The 26,241-nt window shown below is 44.8% G+C and overlaps 1 protein-coding gene across 3 annotated transcripts; it reads right to left on the bottom strand.

Annotated features, from left to right (window-relative positions):
• On the bottom strand, positions 1 to 23,238 carry hace1 (HECT domain and ankyrin repeat containing E3 ubiquitin protein ligase 1). 3 transcript variants are annotated; one of them, XM_045701437.2, is made up of 24 exons: positions 22,943 to 23,238; positions 21,934 to 21,988; positions 21,651 to 21,740; positions 21,194 to 21,298; positions 20,907 to 20,982; positions 20,554 to 20,685; positions 20,138 to 20,220; positions 18,826 to 18,922; positions 17,849 to 17,950; positions 17,601 to 17,707; positions 17,233 to 17,383; positions 16,466 to 17,052; positions 12,446 to 12,514; positions 12,180 to 12,267; positions 11,120 to 11,231; positions 5,524 to 5,621; positions 5,160 to 5,247; positions 4,700 to 4,849; positions 4,240 to 4,436; positions 3,715 to 3,846; positions 2,840 to 2,938; positions 2,526 to 2,596; positions 2,276 to 2,389; positions 1 to 1,825 (listed from the first exon to the last, which is right to left on the bottom strand). In XM_045701437.2, the coding sequence occupies exons 1-24, from the start codon at positions 23,031 to 23,033 to the stop codon at positions 1,723 to 1,725; spliced, it is 2,997 nt and encodes a 998-aa protein (XP_045557393.1). In that variant the 5' UTR covers positions 23,034 to 23,238; the 3' UTR covers positions 1 to 1,722. The 3 variants fall into 3 exon arrangements, with proteins under 3 accessions (XP_045557393.1, XP_014012721.1, XP_014012730.1); XM_014157246.3 differs by having other exon boundaries at positions 16,466 to 16,878; XM_014157255.3 differs by having other exon boundaries at positions 16,466 to 16,830.
• Positions 23,239 to 26,241: the final 3,003 nt, after the last annotated feature.

Below are 26,241 nucleotides of genomic sequence, written 5' to 3'. Positions count from 1 at the left end.
TCAAAGTTTAAACAATGTATTATGTTTATGGTAAAATACATACTTTGTTTTTGAGTAATTTGCAGAAATATCTATAAAGGCTCTGTATACAATAAACACCAACATCATCTGATTACAATTGCAAAACAAGTCATACATTTAAAACAATAGTGATAAATAATATGAAATATAAGTATTTACATTCCCACATCATTGTAAAGAAGTAGAGTAATTTAAATCAAGGATCAAGAATTAAACATTTCTTAGCTACATTCATGATATGTCAAGTCATGATATGTCAAGTCATGATATGATTCTGTCCCTTTTTAGAACATGTTCCACCATAATGTTCAGGTAGGATAAAAACAAAAAAGCAATCAAAATAAAACTGGCTCTCCTTTTTGGCACTGCTGACCAAACCTTTCACTTAGCTCTATATACTGTAGTGCTCCTCTAACCTTTAAGTCGACTGAGCTGGGAGAAATACAACATGGTAAACAGAGGCTTGCATCCCAAATGGTACCCTATTCCCTTCATACTGCGCTACTTTTGATCAGGGCCCATAGGGCTCTGGTCAAAAGTAGTGCACTGTATAGGAATCTATATAGGAATCCATTTGGGACGCACACAGAGAGTCCTGCCAGTCAGATACAATAGAAAGGGATGACTGACTACTGGGCCCAGTTTTCCAAAAGTTTTCTAACCGGATAGGGTTAAATGCATTGAAATAGAATGACTAGAAGTCAATGATTCGTCTTTTCTATTCGTTCTATTTCTATGCATTTAATCCTATCCGATAGGCGAAATCCGGATAGATTACTTTTGAAAAACTGGGCCCTGATGATCACTACAAGGACACAGAGATACAGCTGCAGATGACAGACTAACACAACAGAATGACACTAAACTGAAGAACCTCACAAAGTAGAGCCACGAGACATGCACCTTATAGGGTGAGGGAGTTGTGGTTAGGCAGCTGTGAAGATCAGGGATGTACTGTAGCGGGGGGTAAACGCCTCTAAGCACCGTTAACACTTCTATTCATTTTGGGAATCATTTATGTACCTATTCCTAGGACAAATTAGCATTTTTTTGCATTAGTGTTTATGTTACTCGCAGGCTAGAATCTTTGCCACCTTTTTACAACTACCTCCCTGGTAAACACATGTAAAACCACCTGGCCACACCCCCTTAATGTAATATCATTATAGACTCCCCCTTCAATTCTGAAATACCCACCAACAAGATCATTCCATATTACCATGTTACAGGAGAAGAATGTCAAAGGAGAGAGACAAAAAGGAAGGCAGCTGACTGGCTTCACGCTGTGGGAGGGATGCTGTGCGGCCAGTCTGTAGTGGATAAGAGGTCTGGCTAGAGTTGTTGTTGTGACCATGGTAACATGTTTTTGGCAGTTCAGAGTGAAATCCGGGGTATCACATTTCCTTTGCCTTCAATTGGGTTGAAATGACAGGGATCTTGTTTATCTTATAAAAATCATAGCTAGCTCTGGCTGTAGAATAGAATCTACACAGCTAAAACAAACTGCCACATAGATAGGTGAAATATGCCACATAGATAGGTGAAATATGCCACATAGATAGGTGAAATATGTTTGGATTAGGAAGTGTTGGATGGATTCCCTGCACTGATGTGTCCATGCCAATGCGCGCACACACACACACGCACACTCTCGTGTGCATGGACCAGAGGAGTCCCGCTGAGACGCAGCTGCAGCCAGCGTCACGCCATGGTGTACCCATAACTCCCACAATGCAGTGCGACCAGCAGCCTGTCCCGCAGGACCTCCTGGCTGGGGTATTCTGGGAGTTTCATCATGTTGATGCTGTAGGAGGAACATCATGGTCAATGTAGTTTCTTGTGGTTCACTGCAGATTGATGGCATGTCATTATGTCTCATATCATACCCAGCTGCTGTAGTATACAGTACAATGGTGATTTCTACCTGCCAAAGTATAGACCTACAGCGATGAGAACTACAGTACCTGTCCTTTCTATCCAACATGCAGAAACCCCTCCCTGTTTTTCCCTCTCTTCTATACCAGTGCACTAAAGCAACACACACACACACACGACTCCAGAGGCAAAGGAGTCAGAGGACCCATACTGCCCTCTAGTGCTTTTTCTGTCAGCATGCTGCTCTCTCATGTGTGAGTGACAACCTGTGTGTGTGTGTGTGTGTGTGTGTGTGTGTGTGTGTGTGTGTGTGTGTGTGTGTGTGTGTGTGTGTGTGTGTGTGTGTGTGTGTGTGTGTGTGTGTGTGTGTGGTCCTTACCAGGTGCTGGAGGTAGGCAGTAGGTTTGATGTGTATGGTACAGAGGCAATAGTGAACTTCTGTAAGCCACTACCTCCCATCAGAAAGGCAAAGCCACCATGAGGTACCCTGGAACTGACATGAGAGAGGAATTAGACAGGACAGTCCTTATGAGGGAATTACTGTGAGAAACTCACCTGCCACACACACATACACTGACTATTAGAAATTCACCTGCCACACACACATACACTGACTATTAGAAACTCACCTGCCAGTGACAAACTGCAACAGTAGGACCCTCTCCTCTTGGGTAAGGCTTTCTACCACCTTCCAGAACCACTACAAGACAAGAGAATCCACATTAAACCAAATGAAAACCACTGTGAGATAAGATAATCTGACAAGAGAATCAACTTTAAACCACTAAACCAGCCTGGGAGGAGGTGTTAAGACCTCTGTAGGATCAGCCAAGCCTGTGGTACATCTCTCTGATTTGGAGGTGTTCCAGTAAAAAAAGGGTCCTCCTCTCTGATAAGGTGGTGTTACATTAAAAACAGTCCTGCCCGGTGAGAGCTAACTCACTTGGATGACAGGTTCCTCCAGGTCATAGCCACTGGTGTATTCTGTGTTCCTGTGCCAGTCCTGCACATCGATCTCTGGCATCCCAGACAGCAACAGCTCCTACACACACACCGACACAGATACACACACACACCCACACAGACAGACACCCACACAGACAGACAGACACCCACACACAGAGAGGTTAAATGGAGTAGTAGTCAGGACACATGTATCATATACAACAGACTTAGAAAACATAACTTAATGCTTCTTCTGTTCAAAATCATGTTGACAAAGACACAAGGGTGTTTTTCTAACACAACTGAACACGGGTGGTTCAGTGGTTAACAGAGCAGAGCTACACTCTCCTCCCCACTGAGTCTGAGTGTTGTCACAGCAGGCGAGCTGTGACTGAGGCTTGTACCTGCACACACATGTCCAATAACACACGGCGGGCCAGATAATCGCCATGGTACCCTATCGATCCAGGGACTAGTGAGGACAAGGATTTTGCCGACACACACAGAAACAAATCTGATCTGAGCCGGGCGACAGCGAGAGGCCTCAAGGTGACCCCAACATCCCATTGACACCCCCGAGCCAGACAAGGCCAATCAATCCCTGCATCAGACATCAGATCCCGCTAGGCGAGCAGGCGAGAGCAGAGGAGGAGAATAAAATATAATGGGCAAGAGGGGTTGAGAACAGAGAAAGAGAGGTGAGGAGAAGGGAGTTGAGGACAGTAGAGAGGAGAAGAGAGGAAAAGAGAGAGATGAGAGAGAGGAGAGGTGAAGGAGAAGGGAGTTGATGACAGTAGAGAGGAGAAGAGAGGAAGAGAGAAAAAGAGAGAGAGGAGAGGTAAAGGAGAAGGGAGAACAAGCAAGGACACTAACCAATTCATATTCATCAAAGAGCTGGATGAGGGAGGGGGGAATGAAGGTGTGGAACCCGTGCAGGAAGGCATTTATCTGGGGTTGGATGGCTCGAGTCATCCTCAACTCTGTTACCAACTGGACATACTCCGCCTGAGTGAGAGAGTGAGAGAGAGGTTTATATAGGGAACATTCACTACGTAGAATCTGGTTGATCTTTGGGCAGCCCTCTAACGCCGTCTCGTTTCACTGGCTTCTTCCTTACAGAACATGACCACCTGCAGGCCAGCTGTGGTACTACACACTCAAATTCCAAATTAACTTTGTCAAACAGAGGCAAGCACGCACACACATCATATACACATGACATATTAATCATATAAGGTCATAAGTGTTAGATAATACAGGGGGCGGAGTCTACATCACAACTTCCTTCTGCTTGACCTGTCAGTCATCTGCTATTCTCACCTAGTTGATGTTGAGAGCAACAACAAAATGCTAGGGGTTAGGAGTTTCAGATCCTCCTTCTGTGATAGGCTGGCTCACCTTGTTGTCCTGGGTGACAATGATGCTAGTCCCGCCAGGTTTGAGTGGCACCTCCTCCATGGCGCCGAACACGTCTGTTTCCACAGAGAAGGTGAGCTCCAGTCCCAGGTCGCTGATGTCGTTGTCCAGGATCCACTGCAGATTCTTGGCATACTCTGGATCGATGGACGACACGTCCTGGTAGTTCACTGGGATGCCTGGACACACAGACAGCACCCATACTGTTACAACCCTGTAGCGTCACTGTAATATCACTGTAAAAACACTAACAACTGTATTATAACCCAGTTACAAATGTAAAAACCTGCTCAAGCAGAGGATACACCCTGGTAGTTCACTGGGATTCCTGAACGCACATTACATCATGTTAACAACCCACTGTAGAACGTGTGTGTGTGTGTGTGTGTGTGTGTGTGTGTGTGTGTGTGTGTGTGTGTGTGTGTGTGTGTGTGTGTGGTACCCAGTATGTGTTTGTAGAAGGAACGGGTGAAGTAGATGTTGACCAGCTGACGGTGGTAAAGAGCCAACCCCAGGATCTGACCCGCAAACCGGAAGTAGTTCAGATGATCAGGGTTCACTGACGAGTTACTGTTGGGCTGGAACGTGGTGCCTGTGAGACACACATGCACACACACATTGACAAACAAATAAATACCAGTCAAGCTTTGATCTTCTTACCTACCTATCTTGAATAAGTATTTGGATTCTGATGCGCGAAAGGAAAACATTCCTCAGTCAGAGTACACAGCTAGGCTAGGCATACAAACATATAATTAACCAACAAAGTATTTGGATCATGATGCAAGGTAACAACATAAATTAAAAAAACAGTGAGGGAAGAAAATACACCCTCAATTGCAGTAAAAAAAAAAAATTTTACACAAACAAACATCTCATCAACAAATCACAGGGTGTCTCACCGTCCGCTGACTGGGTGAAGAGGCCGTAGTCTGCATTGATGATCTCATTGGACAGGACGTCAAACCACTCCCTCACCACGCCCTGGCCCTAGAACACAAAGGTCACAGGTCAACTAAAGGTCCACTGCTAACTGAGCATGTACTAAAATGGGACCCTATTTCCTGTATAGTACACTAATAAAGTGTTGCTAGGACTAAGCGTGAGTCCATTTGAGATTGTGACCTATTCCCTTTGCATTTTGGGAACTATTCCATTGTTTCCATTGCCCTAGGCAAGTTCAATCAAGAGTTTGTAAACTAAAGTATTTTAAAAGAAAATAAATACTATTTGAACCTAGGTCAGACAGACGCTGATAATACCCACCATTCCTTCCTCTCCATGGAATCGGACGGCGATGCCCTGTTTGAGCTTTTCATTGGTCGATTTGGAGACCATCGCACAGCTACTGCTAAATATGGACTCTGACAGAAAAGAGAAAGAAACATATTGAGAAAGAGAGACACACTGATACATTACTGGGTGGAGTGTAAGACATTTGGGGATGAAGGATGGTCAGCGGGGTTAGCTGTACAGGAAGGGTTATACTGTATAAAGAATGGTCAGCGGGGTTAGCTGTACAGGAACGATTGGTTATACTGTATAAAGAATGGTCAGCGGGGTTAGCTGTACAGGAAGGATGGTTATACTGTATGAAGGATGGTCAGTGGGGTTAGCTGTACAGGAACGATTGGTTATACTGTATGAAGGGTGGGTCAGTGGGGTTAGCTGTACAGGAAGGATGGTTATACTGTATGAAGGGTGGGTCAGTGGGGTTAGCTGTACAGGAAGGATGGTTATACTGTATGAAGGATGGTCAGTGGGGTTAGCTGTACAGGAACGATTGGTTATACTGTATGAAGGGTGGGTCAGTGGGGTTAGCTGTACAAGAAGGATGGTAATACTGTATGAAGGATGGTCAGCGAGGTTAGCTGTACAGGAACGATTGGTTATACTGTATGAAGGATGGTCAGTGGGGTTAGCTGTACAGGAAGGATGGTTATACTGTATGAAGGGTGGTCAGTGGGGTTAGCTGTACAGGAAGGATTATACTGTATGAAGGATTGTCAGCGGGGTTAGCTGTACAGGAAGGATTATACTGTATGAAGGATTGTCAGTGGGGTTAGCTGTACAGGAACAATGGGTTATTCTGTTATAAAGAATGGTCAGTGGGGTTAGCTGTACAGGAAGGATGGTTATACTGTATGAAGGGTGGTCAGTGGGGTTAGCTGTACAGGAACGATTGGTTATACTGTATAAAGAATGGTCAGCGGGGTTAGCTGTACAGGAAGGATAGTTATACTGTATGAAGGATGGTCAGTGGGGTTAGCTGTACAGGAAGGATGGTTATACTGTATAAAGAATGGTCAGCGGGGTTAGCTGTACAGGAAGGATGGTTATACTGTATGAAGGATGGTCAGTGGGGTTAGCTGTACAGGAACGATTGGTTATACTGTATGAAGGGTGGGTCAGTGGGGTTAGCTGTACAGGAAGGATGGTTATACTGTATGAAGGGTGGGTCAGTGGGGTTAGCTGTACAGGAAGGATGGTTATACTGTATGAAGGATGGTCAGTGGGGTTAGCTGTACAGGAACGATTGGTTATACTGTATGAAGGGTGGGTCAGTGGGGTTAGCTGTACAAGAAGGATGGTAATACTGTATGAAGGATGGTCAGCGAGGTTAGCTGTACAGGAACGATTGGTTATACTGTATGAAGGATGGTCAGTGGGGTTAGCTGTACAGGAAGGATGGTTATACTGTATGAAGGGTGGTCAGTGGGGTTAGCTGTACAGGAAGGATTATACTGTATGAAGGATTGTCAGCGGGGTTAGCTGTACAGGAAGGATTATACTGTATGAAGGATTGTCAGTGGGGTTAGCTGTACAGGAACAATGGGTTATTCTGTTATAAAGAATGGTCAGTGGGGTTAGCTGTACAGGAAGGATGGTTATACTGTATGAAGGGTGGTCAGTGGGGTTAGCTGTACAGGAACGATTGGTTATACTGTATGAAGGATGGTCAGTGGGGTTAGCTGTACAGGAAGGATGGTTATACTGTATGAAGGGTGGTCAGTGGGGTTAGCTGTACAGGAAGGATTATACTGTATGAAGGATTGTCAGCGGGGTTAGCTGTACAGGAAGGATTATACTGTATGAAGGATTGTCAGTGGGGTTAGCTGTACAGGAACAATGGGTTATTCTGTTATAAAGAATGGTCAGTGGGGTTAGCTGTACAGGAAGGATGGTTATACTGTATGAAGGGTGGTCAGTGGGGTTAGCTGTACAGGAACGATTGGTTATACTGTATAAAGAATGGTCAGCGGGGTTAGCTGTACAGGAAGGATAGTTATACTGTATGAAGGATGGTCAGTGGGGTTAGCTGTACAGGAAGGATGGTTATACTGTATAAAGAATGGTCAGCGGGGTTAGCTGTACAGGAAGGATGGTTATACTGTATGAAGGATGGTCAGTGGGGTTAGCTGTACAGGAACGATTGGTTATACTGTATGAAGGGTGGGTCAGTGGGGTTAGCTGTACAGGAAGGATGGTTATACTGTATGAAGGGTGGGTCAGTGGGGTTAGCTGTACAGGAAGGATGGTTATACTGTATGAAGGATGGTCAGTGGGGTTAGCTGTACAGGAACGATTGGTTATACTGTATGAAGGGTGGGTCAGTGGGGTTAGCTGTACAAGAAGGATGGTAATACTGTATGAAGGATGGTCAGCGAGGTTAGCTGTACAGGAACGATTGGTTATACTGTATGAAGGATGGTCAGTGGGGTTAGCTGTACAGGAAGGATGGTTATACTGTATGAAGGGTGGTCAGTGGGGTTAGCTGTACAGGAAGGATTATACTGTATGAAGGATTGTCAGCGGGGTTAGCTGTACAGGAAGGATTATACTGTATGAAGGATTGTCAGTGGGGTTAGCTGTACAGGAACAATGGGTTATTCTGTTATAAAGAATGGTCAGTGGGGTTAGCTGTACAGGAAGGATGGTTATACTGTATGAAGGGTGGTCAGTGGGGTTAGCTGTACAGGAACGATTGGTTATACTGTATGAAGGATGGTCAGTGGGGTTAGCTGTACAGGAAGGATGGTTATACTGTATGAAGGGTGGTCAGTGGGGTTAGCTGTACAGGAAGGATTATACTGTATGAAGGATTGTCAGCGGGGTTAGCTGTACAGGAAGGATTATACTGTATGAAGGATTGTCAGTGGGGTTAGCTGTACAGGAACAATGGGTTATTCTGTTATAAAGAATGGTCAGTGGGGTTAGCTGTACAGGAAGGATGGTTATACTGTATGAAGGGTGGTCAGTGGGGTTAGCTGTACAGGAACGATTGGTTATACTGTATAAAGAATGGTCAGCGGGGTTAGCTGTACAGGAAGGATAGTTATACTGTATGAAGGATGGTCAGTGGGGTTAGCTGTACAGGAAGGATGGTTATACTGTATAAAGAATGGTCAGCGGGGTTAGCTGTACAGGAAGGATGGTTATACTGTATGAAGGATGGTCAGTGGGGTTAGCTGTACAGGAACGATTGGTTATACTGTATGAAGGGTGGGTCAGTGGGGTTAGCTGTACAGGAAGGATGGTTATACTGTATGAAGGGTGGGTCAGTGGGGTTAGCTGTACAGGAAGGATGGTTATACTGTATGAAGGATGGTCAGTGGGGTTAGCTGTACAGGAACGATTGGTTATACTGTATGAAGGGTGGGTCAGTGGGGTTAGCTGTACAAGAAGGATGGTAATACTGTATGAAGGATGGTCAGCGAGGTTAGCTGTACAGGAACGATTGGTTATACTGTATGAAGGATGGTCAGTGGGGTTAGCTGTACAGGAAGGATGGTTATACTGTATGAAGGGTGGTCAGTGGGGTTAGCTGTACAGGAAGGATTATACTGTATGAAGGATTGTCAGCGGGGTTAGCTGTACAGGAAGGATTATACTGTATGAAGGATTGTCAGTGGGGTTAGCTGTACAGGAACAATGGGTTATTCTGTTATAAAGAATGGTCAGTGGGGTTAGCTGTACAGGAAGGATGGTTATACTGTATGAAGGGTGGTCAGTGGGGTTAGCTGTACAGGAACGATTGGTTATACTGTATAAAGAATGGTCAGCGGGGTTAGCTGTACAGGAAGGATAGTTATACTGTATGAAGGATGGTCAGTGGGGTTAGCTGTACAGGAACAATTGGTTATACTGTATGAAGGGTGGGTCAGTGGGGTTAGCTGTACAGGAAGGATGGTAATACTGTATGAAGGATGGTCAGTGAGGTTAGCTGTACAGGAACGATTGGTTATACTGTATGAAGTATGGTCAGTGGGGTTAGCTGTACAGGAAGGATGGTTATACTGTATGAAGGGTGGTCAGTGGGGTTAGCTGTACAGGAAGGATTATACTGTATGAAGGATTGTCAGCGGGGTTAGCTGTACAGGAAGGATTATACTGTATGAAGGATTGTCAGTGGGGTTAGCTGTACAGGAACAATGGGTTATTCTGTTATAAAGAATGGTCAGTGGGGTTAGCTGTACAGGAAGGATGGTTATACTGTATGAAGGGTGGTCAGTGGGGTTAGCTGTACAGGAAGGATGGGTTATACTGTATGAAGGGTGGTCAGTGGGGTTAGCTGTACAGAAAGGATGGTTTATACTGTATGAAGGATGGTCAGTGGGGTTAGCTGTACAGGAAGGATGGGTTATACTGTATGAAGGGTGGTCAGTGGGGTTAGCTGTACAGGAACGATGGTTTATACTGTATGAAGGATGGTCAGTGGGGTTAGCTGTACAGGAAGGATGGGTTATACTGTATGAAGGGTGGTCAGTGGGGTTAGCTGTACAGGAAGGATGGGTTATACTGTATGAAGGGTGGTCAGTGGGGTTAGCTGTACAGGAAGGATGGGTTATACTGTATGAAGGGTGGTCAGTGGGGTTAGCTGTACAGGAAGGATGGGTTATACTGTATGAAGGGTGGTCAGTGGGGTTAGCTGTACAGGAAGGATGGGTTATACTGTATGAAGGGTGGTCAGTGGGGTTAGCTGTACAGGAACGATGGGTTATTCTGTTATAAAGAATGGTCAGTGGGGTTAGCTGTACAGGAAGGATGGGTTATACTGTATGAAGGGTGGTCAGTGGGGTTAGCTGTACAGGAAGGATGGGTTATACTGTATGAAGGGTGGTCAGTGGGGTTAGCTGTACAGGAAGGATGGGTTATTCTGTTATAAAGAATGGTCAGTGGGGTTAGCTGTACAGGAAGGATGGGTTATACTGTATGAAGGGTGGTCAGTGGGGTTAGCTGTACAGGAAGGATGGGTTATACTGTATGAAGGGTGGGTCAGTGGGGTTAGCTGTACAGGAAGGATGGGTTATACTGTATGAAGGGTGGTCAGTGGGGTTAGCTGTACAGGAAGGATGGGTTATACTGTATGAAGGGTGGTCAGTGGGGTTAGCTGTACAGGAAGGATGGGTTATACTGTATGAAGGGTGGGTCAGTGGGGTTAGCTGTACAGGAAGGATGGGTTATACTGTATGAAGGGTGGGTCAGTGGGGTTAGCTGTACAGGAAGGATGGGTTATACTGTATGAAGGGTGGGTCAGTGGGGTTAGCTGTACATGAAGGATGGGTTATACTGTATGAAGGGTGGGTCAGTGGGGTTATCTGTACAGGAAGGATGGTTATACTGTATGAAGGGTGGGTCAGTGGGGTTATCTGTACAGGAAGGATGGTTATACTGTATGAAGGGTGGGTCAGTGGGGTTAGCTGTACAGGAAGGATGGGTTATACTGTATGAAGGGTGGGTCAGTGGGGTTAGCTGTACAGGAAGGATGGGTTATACTGTATGAAGGGTGGGTCAGTGGGGTTAGCTGTACAGGAACAATGGGTTATTCTGTTATAAAGGATGGTCAGTGTGGGCTTGGTACCTCTGTGGATTAGCAGGATGTCGTTCTCGTTGACAGGTCGATGGACCATGTCTGAGTCTGGCTGTCCAGCCAATAGGTGCTCATAGAACCACTCACAGCGCTCCTTGAAGGGCTGCGAGGGGAACAAACAATAACACTTTACTTACAGCCTGCAGGTATAGTGCATTATGATGCAGTTATAATGTATTACAAGACTTCATAGGATAATTACAAAACATTATGAAGCCTAACTAAATACCAGCCACAGGACTTCCCAAAACTCATTATCTCTCTCTACACTTTCAACTCTGAGACGGTGTCTAAACCAATGGATCCAAAGCCTCAAGTGTTGAAATCCAGTGTCTGAAGAATGCAGAGAGGGAAGAGTGGCATTTATATTTGCATAATATTTGAATGTCTTTGTTCTCTATGAGAGATGAGCTGGGGAGAGACAAAGTGAGAGACAGAGACAGAGCGCGAGAGAGATTTTCCCCTGGGGCTCCTGTGCATACTGAGAGGGAGATGTGGAGATGGAATAGTCTTCTTCAGGTTAAAATCTGTAATTAAAACGTGGGACTCTTACTCCCAGGTGGGATATAATCCAGAGGTAACGAGGCTTGCCACACCATCCGCCGCTCAAATATGAATAGTGAGGAGTGAGAGTGGAACACTACACACAACTTAGAGCAGGCAGTTAAAATTTATGAAGCTATATAAAAAGGAATTTAAGACAAGTGTTATCGCCATGGCAATAACGTTGTTAAATGATCCTGCCTGGAAGACACGGGCGTTTCAAAGTCACTCGCAACATAGTCCCCAGAGGGAGAACTACAGAGGGACATAAAGAGAGGGAGAGAGCGGGGAACATAGAGAGAGAGAGAGAGAGAGAGAGAGAGAGAGAGAGAGAGAGCGAGAGAGAGAGAGACAGAAAGGGAGGGGGAGAGGGAGAGGGAGAGAAAGCTACTGTCATAGCTTGCAAATATGAGGCCATGGGAACATTGTCTTGGCCCTTGTATGTCCTGCCTACAGCAGATAAACAACCAGGAAGTTGACTGATAGACCAGCCAATCACAGCTCTCACCTGGCCTTTGATTATGTGCATGAAGCGGGACATTAGCTCCGGACATTCCAACAGGAAGTGGAAATGGTTAAAGATGATCTTTGGATTCCTGAGAGCGAGAGAGATAGAGGGATGGAGAAAGAGAGATGGAGAGAGAGAGAGCGAGAGAGATGGAGAAAGGGAGCGAGAGAGACGGAGAGAGAGAGAAAAACGACAGGTTAAGTTAGGAGAGATTGATAAGAAGTCTCTGGGTAGGAAACAGTCTAAGATCCTATCAAAGGACTCACCTGGTTACGAAACATTTGAGCACCTCGTCATGCTTGCAGACAAACTCTATGAAGCGAGGAGACGTCATTCTGGATGAGGAAAGACAAGGAAACACAGAGGGAGCAAGATAAAGATGGAGGAGGAAACAGGGATGAGGGAGACAAAAAGAGAAGATAAAGCAACTGAATAAGAGAATGAACACACTCACTGTTTCAGAAAAACACAACACAGAGATAAGCAGTGTAGTCCACCTAACTGAGGAACTCAATTTAACCTTGCGCAAAACCCTAGATGCAGTCGCACCCCTAAAAACAAAGAAACTAGCTCCCAGGTATACAGAAAATACCCGAGCTCTGAAGCAAGCTTCCAGAAAATTGGAACAGAAATGGCGCCACACCAAACTGGAAGTCTTCCAACTAGCTTGGAAAGACAGTACCCTGCAGTATCGAAGAGCCCTCACTGCTGCTCGATCATCCTATTTTACTTAACTTAATTGAGGAAAATAAGAACAATCCAAAATGTATTTTTGATACTGTTGCAAAGCTAACTAAAAAGCAGCATTCCCCACAAGAGAGGATGGCTTTCACTTCAGCAGTGATAAATTCATGAACTTCTTTAAGGAAAAGATCATGATCATTAGAAAGCAAATTACGGACTCCTCTTTAAATCTGCGTATTCCTCGAAAGCTTAGTTGTCCTGAGTCTGCACAACTCTGCCAGGACCTAGGATCAAGGGAGATACTAAAGTGTTTTAGTACTATATCTCTTGACACAATGATGAAAATAATCATGGCCTCTAAACCTTCAAGCTGCATACTGCACCCTATTCCAACTAAACTACTGAAAGAGCTGCTTCCTGTGCTTGGCCCTCCTATGTTGAACATAATAAACGGCTCTCTATCCACCGGATGTGTACCAAACTCACTAAAAGTGGCAGTAATAAAGACTCTTAAAAAAGCCATACCTTAACCCAGAAAATATCTTTAAAAAACTATCGGCCTATATAGAATCTCCCATTCCTCTCAAAAAAAAATGTAGCGCAGCAACTCACTGCCTTCCTGAAGATAAACAATGTATACGAAACGCTTCAGTCTGGTTTTAGACCCCATCATAGCACTGAGACTGCACTTGTGAAGGTGGTAAATGACCTTTTAATGGCATCAGACCGAGGCTCTGCATCTGTCCTCATGCTCCTAGACCTTAGTGCTGCTTTTGTTACCATCGATCACCACATTCTTTTGGAGAGATTGGAAACCCAAATTGGTTTACACAGACAAGTTCTGGCCTGGTTTAGATCTTATCTGTCAGAAAGATATCAGTTTGTCTCTGTGGATGGTTTGTCCTCTGACAAATCAACTGTACATTTTGGTGTTCCTCAAGGTTCTGTTTTAGGACCACTATTGTTTTCACTATATATTTGACCTCTTGGTGAGGTCATTCGGAAACATAATGTTAACTTTCACTGCTATGCGGATGACACACAGCTGTACATTTCGATGAAACATGGTGAAGCCCCAAAATTGCCCTCGCTGGAAGCCTGTGTTTCAGACATAAGGACGTGGATGGCTGCAAATGTTCTACTTTTAAACTCGGACAAAACAGAAATGCAGGTTCTAGGTCCCAAGAAACAAAGAGATCTTCTGTTGAATCTGACAATTAATCTTGATGGTTGTACAGTCGTCTCAAATAAAACTGTGAAGGACCTCGGCGTTACTCTGGACCCTGATCTCTCTTTTGACGAACATATCCAGACTGTTTCAAGGACAGCTTTTTTCCATCTACGTAACATTGCAAAAATCTGAAACTTTCTGTCCAAAAATTATGCAGAAAATCTAATCCATGCTTTTGTCACTTCTAGGTTAGACTACTGCAATGCTCTACTTTCTGGCTACCCGGATAAAGCACTAAATAAACTTCAGTTAGTGCTTAACACAGCTGCTAGAATCTTGACTACAACCCCAAAATTTGATCACATTACTCCAGTGCTAGCCTCTCTACACTGGCTTCCTGTTAAGGCAAGGGCTGATTTCAAGGTTTTACTGCTAACCTACAAAGCATTACATGGGCTTGCTCCTACCCATCTTTCAGATTTGGTCCTGCCGTACATACCTACACATACGCTACGGTCACAAGACGCAGGCCTCCTAACAGTCCCTAGAATTTCTAAGCAAACAGCTGGAGGCAGGGCTTTCTCCTATAGAGCTCCATTTTTATGGAATGGTCTGCCTACCCATGTGAGAAACGCAGACTCGGTCTCAACCTTTAAGTCTTTATTGAAGACTCATCTCTTCAGTAGGTCCTATGATTGAGTGTAGTCTGGCCCAGGACTGTGACAGTGAACGGGAAGGCACTGGAGAAACGAACCGCCCTTGCTGTCTCTGCCTGGCCTGTTCCCCTCTCTCAACTGGGATTCTCTGCCTCTAACCCTATTACAGGGGCTGAGTCACTGGCTTACTGGTGCTCTTCCATGCCGTCCCTAGGAGGGGTGCGTCACTTGAGTGGTTGAGTCACTGACGTGATCTTCCTGTCCGGGTTGGCGCCCCCCTTGGGTTGTGCAGTGGCAGAGATATTTGTGGGCTATACTCGGCCTTGTCTCCAGATGGTAAGTTGGTGGTTGAAGATATCCCTCTAGTGGTGTGGGGGCTGTGCTTTGGCAAAGTGGGTGGGGTTATATCCTGCCTGTTTGGCCCTGTCCGGGGGTATCGTCGGATGGGGCCACAATGTCTCCCGACCCCTCCTGTCTCAGCCTCCAGTATTTATGCTGCAATAGTTTATATGTGTCGGGGGGCCAGGGTCAGTCTGTTATATCTGGAGTATTTCTCCTGTCTTATCCGGAGTCCTGTGTGAATTTAAGTATGCTCTCTCTAATTCTTTCTTTCTCTCTCTCTCTCGGAGGACCTGAGCCCTAGCACCATGTCTCAGGACTACCTGGCCTGATGACTCCTTGCTGTCCCCAGTCCACCTGGCCGTGCTGCTGCTCCAGTTTCAACTGTTCTGCCTGCGGCTATGGAACCCTGACCTGTTCACCGGACATGCTACCTGTCCCAGGCTGTTTTCAACTCTCTAGAGACAGCAGGAACGGCAGAGATAGTCTGAATGATTGGCTATGAAAAGCCAACTGACATTTACTCCTGAGGTGCTGACCTGTTGCACCCTTGACAACCACTGTGAATATTATTATTTGACCCTGCTGGTCATCTATGAACATTTGAACATCTTGGCCATGTTTTGTTATTATCTCCACCCAGCACAGCCAGAAGAGGTCTGGCCACCCCTCACAGCCTGGTTCCTCTCTAGGTTTCTTCCTAGGTTCTGGCCTTTCTAGGGAGTTTTTCCTAGCCACTGTGCTTCTACACCTGCATTCCTTGCTGTTTGGGGTTTTAGGCTGGGTTTCTGTACATCACTTTGAGATATCAGCTGATGTAAGAAGGGCTTTATAAACACATTTGACTTGATTAGTGCAGCATCTGTCTATTATAATGAGTGGATCTGATCCCTCTCCAAAACACAATAATCTGCATTATTGAAAGTGTTTCACTGACGGGAAAAGCCAGGCTATCAGCTAATGAAGAGCAGGCTTGGGAAAGAGAAACACAAAGACAAACACAGCCATTTTCTTCTACTACAGCAGCATAGGGCCAATAACAGTGGCTCCTATTCAACGTTCAATTAGAGTTTAATGATCTAATTAAAATGTAATTATCTAGCCAGGGGGCCAGGAAAGGTGTTTGTGTGTGTGTGTGTGTGTGTGTGTGTGTGTGGAGAGGAGACATTAAAGCTCCATTATTTCCCAGGCCTACTCACACAAAGGGGATCTGAAGGAGGAAGAGTTACATAAAGTATCTATGTGAAACTAGGAGATTATGAGAGGAACACTGACTCTGTCATTTAGTGGCCAATATAGATCTGTAAAATCAGGTGTGTGCACTTGAGTGCAATCCAGAGCATGGCCAAAGAGAAAACCAGCAGATACTCAGGACTCCCAAGAACTGGAGTTTCTCATCCCTGGGAAAGAGGTCAGAGGTCAGGGGTCATTCTCACCCCTGTGGCATCTGACAGGAACAGCACATGTAGAATGCCTGGATCACCGCGCTGAGCCGATTGGCCGTCATAGAGATGACATCCTCTCCGTCCGCATATACGTCCGGCGTTTCCATAACAACCTCCGGGGTCCTCTTGCCAACCTCTGGGTCCGGCAAAGGGGGTAGGGGCATGGAGGGTGGCAGCGATGGTGCCACCGTGAAGACGGCAGGGGTGGAGGCGGAGTCGACCTCGCCACGTTGTTTGAGGAGGAGGGAGGCGATCTCGCTCCCTGAGGAGGAGGAAGGGTCCTGGTGGCTCTTCTCCAGCTCTGTAGAGATCAACACCAACCACTCATCTAGAGAGTGCCACAGCAACTCCAACGGCTGGAGGAAATCAGAGAGAGAGAGGAAAGGGGGAGGCAAGGAAAGAGACTGAGTGAGTGAAGGAGAGGGAGCGAGTGAAGGGGAGAGAGGAGAGGGGAGAGAAAGAGGGATGGAGAGCGCGAGAGAGAGAGACAGACAGACAGATATTGAAAGAGAAAGAGAGGGAAATAGGGAGAGAAAGAGAAAGAGGGAGAAGAAGAGAAAGAAAGAGAGGGGTAGATGCTGACAAACAAAAACACACAAAAACACACACACAAACACACTCAAAGTCATGCACCAGGACAAGTCATGGATCAGGGATCTGAAGATGGTGAACAATCTCTCAATGCCCTCTTCTGATTCACACCATGTACTACATCTGTGTGTATCTGAATTCAGGCTCAGTACTAACCCCATACTGACCTTAAAGACCTGGCTACGTTGCGTCTTGTTCCCATTGTATCCCATGTCATTCCCGTTGTTGGGAGAGGAAGGGCCCAGGCGGAAGACATGGCAGAAGATCCGGATGATTCTCAGCAGACTCTTCATCTGAGCCTCGTAGCTACTGGAGAGACTGGAGAGGAGACTGACAGTGAGTACGGAAGAGAATAAATATTTACCCCTAAATGACTAGCTTTAAGGTAGTGGCGTTGCTGTTACATACTTATTGCATTGTAATGCCTGAATAAACTTCCTTCAGAGAAATTAATTAGAAACTAAATAAAAGTGCACTTCCATATGCATTTGCCTCAGGTGTGGCTGGGAGCCTAGTCTAGCAGAGGGTGTATTACCTGAGGAGTTTGTGTCCATTAGTAGTGGCCACCTCTGCTAGACTGGTCAGGATCTTCTGGTAGTGACTGTCACTCTGCTGGGAGACATGCTCTAGAACCTGCCTGAGCTACACACACACACACACACACACACACACAAAGTTAAAATATGCCTACAAGCACTTTCTAAAAGAAAAAGAGGTGTGTGGACATGAACCTATTCATTGCTCTAATAACAGAGTGAGACAGATAGACAGTAGAATATGTACCATATTCTCTTTGATGTCATCATTCTGTGTCATCTGGATGAGTGTCTGAAACAGTCTGCCATGGTGCTGGATGAGGATCTCACAAGTCTCCCCATAACCACCCTGAACAACACACACACCAACACAGTGGGATCAGAAAGGGGAGAAGAGACCGACAAATGCTGTTTTCTTCAATAATCGACCATTAAGGGAGACGACGGGAATGGCCCGTCCGACGACGCTGCGACTGGTGTGTCTGGAGCCGCTGCGACTGGTGTGTCTGGAGCCGCTGCAACTTTGGCAGCTGCAACTGGGCCGTCCGACGTGGCCACAACGGATCCATCCGACGACGCAACTTCAGCAGCTGCAACTGGCCCGTCCGACCCAACCGGCCCGTCCGACGCAACTTCGGCAGCTGCAACTGGCCAGTCCGATCCAACCGGTCAGACGACGATGCAACTTTGGCAGCTGCATCGGGTCCTGATCGACCCGCACTGATCGACCCACGTTCCTGTGATCGCCCTCGAGGCCGGTATCGTTGCGCTGCTGTTGCGAGGGGGGGGGGGGGGGGGGTTACTGTCATGGATCCCTCCGGAATTGTCATTACGCACACCTGGTCCCTATTCCCATTTGATTAGTAATTGTATAAGTGTGCCCTTTGTTCATCATTGTCCAGTCAATTTTTGTTCCAATGTCCGTTGGTCTTGTGAGTACCTGTGCTGTGTTGTTTTGGCTTTCGTGTCACGTGTATTGTGCAGATGATAACGGGTCTTGTCCTGTGTGATAATCATTGTGCGATTGTGTATTTATGCGAGGTACTCCTCTCTCTTTTGTTTGGGTCTCAACCCTGTGTTTGGTATACGTGTTTGTTTGGTCTTCGTCCCCGTGCCTGTGCACGGCACGCTGTAATTTGGGTAAAGAAATAAAAAAAGGTATTACGCATTCCTGCGACTGTCTCCCGACCCTTTATACCAACGTGTTGTCATGGCAATGCTCACCTGTACACACAGATCCAGAGGGGTGACTCCATTCTTGTCAGGTAGGTACTTAGCCCCTCGAGAGAGAAGGATCTGTGCTGTGTCCCTTTGACCGTGGCTGTGGGATATAAGCAGGGCTTTAATGTATTGAATGTATTCTTGTATGACTTTAACATTGCTCTCTACTCCTTTTTACTTCTGAGCTTGTGTCTTATCCTAAAGAAATGTCAATATATATCATCGTACTTACAAATTATTATAAACTTAACTGTAACACTCTAGCCACTATGACTAAGGCTTACTCACACAGAGTTCTGACAAAATACAAATATAAAAGTTAGTGTTGGTTAAGGTTTAAACTCTATATAACAATAAATAATGACAATTCAGAAGATAAGGGTTAACGTTAAGTGGTGGTCAATAGAAGGCTGGAGTCAGAGTTGGAGATCTGAGAAGGGCTTGTACCAAATCAAGATGTCCAGTGTATTATTTCATTCACTAGACAGGTACATTGGCTGGTGGGCCAGCCACCCAATTTAGACTGATATACTCTGTGATGAAGTGTTGTTTTACTGTGAACTGACTGCATTTATCCACAGTTCTTTACAGACTAATTGCTCTAAATCACAGTGCTTTTCAGATAGAGCCTCCTTAATGGGAACTGACTAATGTACAAGTGAAACATAATCAAAACAAAAGATCAGAGGATTATACGATCACTGCAGTCTCCAGCCCTGCTCATCCTCTGTGTGTGTGTGTCTGCGCGTGTCTCTGCACGTGTGTGTGTGCGCGTGTGTGTGCACGTGTGTGTGTGTGTGTGTGTGTGTGTGTGTGTGTGTGTGTGTGTGTGTGTGTAGAGCTTAATACACAGCACTCAAAGGAAGGCTGGGGTGTCACTGTCATGTTCTGAATTAATAGGAACCTCATCATTCTCCGTCTCTCTGAAGCTGAGGGATGAGTCTCCTCGTGCCTATTCTTATCATCTGAATGAGACAGGCTGCATAGAGACCATCAGAGGCCTGACAGGGATAGGAGTGTGCTACTGAAGTTTGGGACATAACTCTGAACAGCTGTCTGGCTGTGATCACTGTTCTTTAGTCTCTTCATATTCCATCCCCCAGCTTCCTCCTCCTCCCATTAATAGCCTTGTACAATGCTGTGAAATATATGTTTACAGCCACACTGAATCAAAACAACAGCTTTACATTTCAATTCCCGAACCAATGTATTACACAGAATAGTTCATACGCCATCTACAACTCTAAGTGGACAATAGGAAGAAGGATGAGAGGAAGTATTGCATCATCATTCCTGTACTAGTGTACGTAGTGACCTGCAGGCGAAGTAGAGGGGTGTGGCCCCAGAGCAGTTAGGTCTGTTGATGTCCGCTCCACTGTCCAGCAGGCACTGCACCGTCTGATGATGTAATCGACCACACACAGGCAAATGAGGAAGAGGGAAAGTGAGAAGAGAAACAAACCCATCATCCACACTACTGTCTGGTATTCATCATGTTATTCACCATGGAACTTATCATGAAGTTATGATTAATAAACTTTGAAACTTGATTATATAACAACACTGGCAAAGGTTCCAAATTAACACAATCCATTTACGACTACTGAGATATCAAAAATGGCACCCGTTCTGTACACGCACAGCCTTGTGTCTATGACGAACACTGAACATTTGATGGAAATGTTGGTATTTCCATACAGGTCTTGGTTGATATGTGTGTTATGTACTCACAGTCTTGTGTCCGTTCTGGCAGGCTACATGAAGGGCGGTCTGTCCCATGGCATCCTCCACATCCACGTTAGTCACATGCTGCACCAGGTCATGAAGCAGCTCAGTCCGCCCGTTCACAGCCAACCAGTGGATCTAGAGGAGGAGGAGGAGGGGAGGAAGAGGATGAGAGCTGTAGTAAAGCATTAACATAAGTAAACCCTGTATACACACCTTTTTATTGTTTCAATGGCATTTACTGTACTCAGCCTTGACCTGCGTTCACCATTTTTAATAGCACTACATCCCTGAGATATGACAAGAATATAACAGCACTACTGGTCTGTCTATACACATGACTTCACAGTGATACTCACAGCTGTCAGTCCCTCATTGTTGCAGATGTTCACGTCTGCATTGTATTCTAGTAGTCTTCCCATACACTTTTTCTGTCTATAGGGAGGAAAGATGAGGAGGGGGATTCATTAAGTATCAGATATAATACTGTAAACATGATCACTATCATCAACATCACTAAACCATGTTCACTGGGCTGGTAGGGATCTGTGATTGCCATGTAAAAGGTGTATTCTTCCTCCCTACCAAAGGGAGGCAGCAGAGTACTACAGTGAGTGTGCAGTAATGTCTATGTACAGTATCCTACCCGTTTCTGGCAGCCAGGTGCAGAGGGGTGCAGCCTGAGATGTCCTGGTAGTTAGGGTTCGCTCCTCTCTTTAGCAGTAGGACCAGGCACTCCACTGATCCACAGCTACAACACAATAACCAACACGTTCACAAGCACCGCAATACACAAATAGATGTAGAGTACACACCCACACAGACACAGAAAGACACACACCCACAGAGACCCACAGAGACCCACAGAGACCCACAGAGACCCACAGAGACCCACAGAAACACACAGAGACCCACAGAGACCCACAGAAACACACAGAGACCCACAGAGACCCACAGAAACCCATCACACCAGATAGCGAGATTCACCAGAGACACCACTGTGATAAAAACAGATGCTGGAGAGATTAGGCTGTCTGGTTGGTTTCTAACAAAACAATGGAACAATTAGAACAATCAGTGGAACAAATGAAAACATTCCTTACTTGGCAGCAATGTGAAGTAGACTTCTCTTGACTCGTCCGAAAGCGTAGTTCACATCAAACTTGGAATTGAGGAGTAATTCAGAAACCGACCTTCAAGTACAAGACAGACATGTCTTGGGACATGGGAACAGGGAACCGGGAACCAATGTTGACAACTTCCACTGTCTCTCTCTCTCTCTCACACACACACACACACACACACACACAAGGCACACACATACACAGAGAGACAGAGAGAGAGAGAGAGACAGAGAGAGAGAGAGAGAGAGAGAGAGAGAGATACCTGTGCTGGTCAGCCATAACCATTGGCATGAGTGTGTAGACTGCAGTTTCATTGTCTGTGAGGGGAGCAACAGGGAGAGGGTGTGTCAATGATAATTGTGGAATTAAAGAACAACCTTCCTCTGCTAAAATCAGTGTTCTTAGTTCTCGAGAGCGCAGTATTCTTAGAGCTCTCTATGTAGAAGCTACTGACTCATACTTAGGGCCGTCATAACTACTGATGTACAACCACTATCAGTAACTGCACTTCCTTCCTACCAGACACTATCAGCTGGGCTGTCAAAAAGGATTGCACAATGTAGCGCCTCGGACTCAAGAACGCACTTCCTGTACAAGACAAAACACGTTTCTGTTTCCTACTCCATTAGATCTCGAGTTCAACTCAATGGTAATGTTGTTGCTGTTGTCAGACATGGACACGAGTACAGCGGTAATATAATGGTGTTGCTAGTTAGACAATAGACATGCACTAACATGCCCTTCTGGATCAATAGAAGAAAGGTAACAGAATACAGTAATCAACAAGGGAGAAGGGGATCCTCTTCCATAACAGCTACGCTTCCTACTGAACTCAGTCTGTGAAGTCAGTCAGTCTGAATAGTCTATTTACTGACAGGTCTGTCTGTATCTGCAGCCTATGCAACCCATTACTTTATGTCACCACTAGGCTTATATTACCATGACATCTTTCAGTCACTCCTTCGTTTTTGTATCATGAAACAAAGTATGTATCAGTTGGTCTCACTAGATTCGTACCATATTATTACTATGAAATGGCTAGAATAATACCCTATCCAGCATACAGTCTGTAGACAGGGAAACGTCTAATGGCCTCAAGGGTTGCTGGCTTCCGCCTTGTTATTGACAAACTGTAAGATGATACTGTAATTCAAACATTTAATGACTATATGTATTAGCATGAATATACAGTATGCTATAGATATACATATAGCTAAAGCCTCCTATTATGCCCTGTCGATTATTTATGTCCTTTGGTCGATAGGCTATACCTTCCGGGAGCTCGACAGTCCTGGCGCGACGCAGAGAGCGGGTCAGCCTGTTCAGCTGTACGTTTAGTTGCTCCATCGCCCGTTCCATCATATGTGTACCAACAATCGGGAACAAAACCGAGGATACAAAGCCTCGAGCAAGATTATTTTTCCGCTAAAAGGGTGCTTCTGGCTTCGATGTCATCCATCGAGCCGCCGAGAAATGTACATTAGGCTTCCCCTTTTTCTCTCTCTACCCTCTGATTCATTCAGCAACATTTCTTGTGTCAAGTCCCATTCTTCCTGTTTTCATTACGTCTGATGGCAATGCGGTCTGGGTACTGTAGTTTTCAGTGTCAAATATGTGTAGTTCATAGTATTTTATGATGATTCGTTGATTTATTCAGTCATCATCAAATCAAATTTTATTGGTCACATAAACATGGTTAGCAGACGTTAATGCGAGTGTAGTGAAATGCTTGTGCTTCTAGTTCCAACAGTGCAGTAATATCTAACAAGTAATATCTAACAATTCCCAAAAACTACCTACTACACACAAATCTAACAAGTAATCTAACAATTCCCCACCAACTACCTAATACACACAAATCTAAAGGGGTGAATGAAAATATGTACATATAAATATATGGATGAGCGATGGCCGAGCGGCATAGGCAAGATGCAGTAGATGATATAAAATGCAGTATATACATGTGATATGAGTAATGTAAGATATGTAAACATTATTAAAGTGGCATTGTTTAAAGTGACTAGTGAGCCATTTATTAAAGTGTCCAGTGATTGGGTCTCAGTGTAGGCAGCAGCCTCTCTGAGTTAGTGATGGCTATTTAACAGTCTGATGGCCTTGAGATTGAAAAGCAGCTTCTATCTCTCAGGCCCAGCTTTGATGCACCTGTACTGACCTTGCCTTCAGGATGATAGCGGTGTGAACAGGCAGTGGCTCAAGTGTCATGAAGGGCAGGTAGTTTGCCAACGGTGATGTGTTGTGCAGACCGCACCAGAGAGCCTTTTGGTTGAGGGCGGTGCAGTTGCCGTACCAGGCTGTGATATAGCCCAACAGGATGCTCTCGATTGTGCATCTGTAAAAGTTAGTCAGGGTTTTGGGTGACAGGCCAAATTTCTTCAGCCTCCTGAGGTTGAAGAGGAGCTGTTGTACCTTCTTCACTACACTGTCTGTGTGGGTGGACCATTTCAGTTTGTCTGTGATGTGTACGCTCAGGAACTTAAAACTTTCCACCTTCTCCACTGGTGTCCCTTCGATGTGGATGGGGGGGGTGCTCCCTCTGCTGTTTCCTGAAGTCCACGATCATCTCCTTTGTTTTGTTGACGTTGAGTGAGACGTTGTTTTCCTGACACCACACTCCGAGTGCCCTCACCTCCTCCCTGTAGGCCGTCTCGTCGTTGTTGGTTATCAAGCCCGCTACTTTTGTGTCGTCTGCAAACTTGATGATTGAGTTGGAGGCGTGCGTGGCCATGCAGTCGTGGGTGAACAGGGAGTACAGGAGAGGGCTGAGCACACACCCTTGTTGGGCCCCAGTGTTGAGGCTCAGCGAAGTGGAGATGTTGTTTCCTACCTTCACCACCTGGGGGTGGCCCGTCAGAAAGTCCAGGACCCAGTTGCACAGGGCGGGGTTGAGAACCAGGGCCTCAAGGTTAATGATGAGCTTGGAGGGTACTATGGTGTTGAATGCTGAGCTGTAGTCAATGAACAGCATTCTTACATAGGTATTATTTTTGTCCAGATGGGATAGGGCAGTGTGCAGTGTGATGGCGATTGCGTCATCTGTGGACCTGTTGGTGCGGTATGCAAACTGAAGTGGGTCTGTGTATATCTCTATATTGTTTAGTGAATTATGCTGTTAATGTATGTTTCTTGTAAGAATGTGTATTGTGCTTCAACCATAGAGATCTGACTGTGTAAAAAATCCATTATACAAAAAAGGCAAATAATTAATGTGTATAAGATATTATTCCTGTAATGTTTTTAATTGTTCATTTTTTCATTTAATGAATTGGTGCCATCTGTGTAGACTGTCTGACAGCTTCTTTGTATTGAATGAATGCATTGACACCCCTGCTTCACACTGCATGTGGTCATGTTCTCTTAAATTGATTTGACTTGGATAAAACTTTCAGATTTGATTTGTCTTCAGAAAAAACATCAGTTTCAAGCTTCCAATATGTAGTAAACCTCTAGCCATCACACCTTTCTACCCTATATGATTCTGGTGACTTGTTTAATATGGCATTTTGCATTAAAAAAAAAGATGAGACTAGAATTGAAAAGTTGGAGTTGTAATTCCAATACATGAATAATGTGTGTATCACAGGAGGTTGGTGGCACATGAATTGGGGAGGACAGGCTCGTGGTAATGGCTGAGCGGATCGAGTGGAAGGGTATCAAATACGTCATGTGTTTGATGCCAATTCCAATTCCAGACATTATGAGTCGTCCTCCCCTCAGCAGCCTCCACTGTGTGGGTAGCTAGAACCAGAACCTAAAGTTGAGGCATGCTTCAACAAAATGGCGACCATGCTTCACCCTCCAGTGACTCTCAATAAGGGGCTTCCAAGCTATGGTGCCAGTCATGTGTAGCCCAACCACCTCATCAGTGAAAACATCTAAAAATGTCATGCATCTCATACCGTCACACTTTGTTTGCATTGAAAATTCTGATTTGCATGCTTTTTTCAATGTGTAAGCATAAGGACTGAGGCCAGAAATGTCTCTTTGTAAATTATATGACAAGTAAAGTGTGGGAAACGGCAGAAAAAAAAACATTGATTAATTGAAAGATTTATTCATCATTATTACATTTTATATTTACCTTTGTGATAACAAAGAAAATGCACCAAGAGAAAGACATTATGAGTAGTATAATAAATCCAAAGATTAACCAGGCAGATGATATAAAAAAATTACAATAAATTATGAAAATCAACATTTGGATTACAACATTAAATTCACTCTGTTACTATTCATTTTAATTAAAGTAATGACATTTTAGCTCAAAATGTCAGATATTATCAATTAGTAATAATCCGCCCTGAATTCATTAGTGTATTGATAACAACCTGTTGTTCAATTCCCATCACTGGAAACATTTTATTAGAAAATAAAATAACAAAATCATAAAAACTAACAGGACCAAGTAAACAATTAAGTAATAAATTAATACAGGAAAGATTAGAAATTGTATATTTATTTCAGGCTTATCAAAATGAGCACTGTATCTGAAAGAGAGAAAATATGTTGTATTTAGAAAGGCCTACAATGCATACGTTTCCATTCTATGTCC

This window comes from Salmo salar, chromosome 02 (genome assembly GCF_965601325.2).
Source record: "Salmo salar chromosome 02, fSalSal1, whole genome shotgun sequence".
Classification (NCBI taxonomy): Eukaryota; Metazoa; Chordata; class Actinopteri; order Salmoniformes; family Salmonidae; genus Salmo; species Salmo salar.
Note: the sequence above shows the minus strand (reverse complement) of the source record. Positions and strands in the feature narration are given on the sequence as shown.

Coding starts and splice junctions, on each gene's coding strand:
- hace1 (XM_045701437.2), bottom strand. CDS start 23,033: ATGATGGAACGGGCGATGGAGCAACTAAACGTACAGCTGAACAGGCTG. Junction 18,923..20,137: donor CCCCTCTACTTCGCCTGCAG/GTCACTACGTAC, acceptor TATATCCCACAG/CCACGGTCAAAGGGACACAG. Junction 17,384..17,600: donor AATGGACACAAACTCCTCAG/GTAATACACCCT, acceptor TCTCCTCTCCAG/TCTCTCCAGTAGCTACGAGG.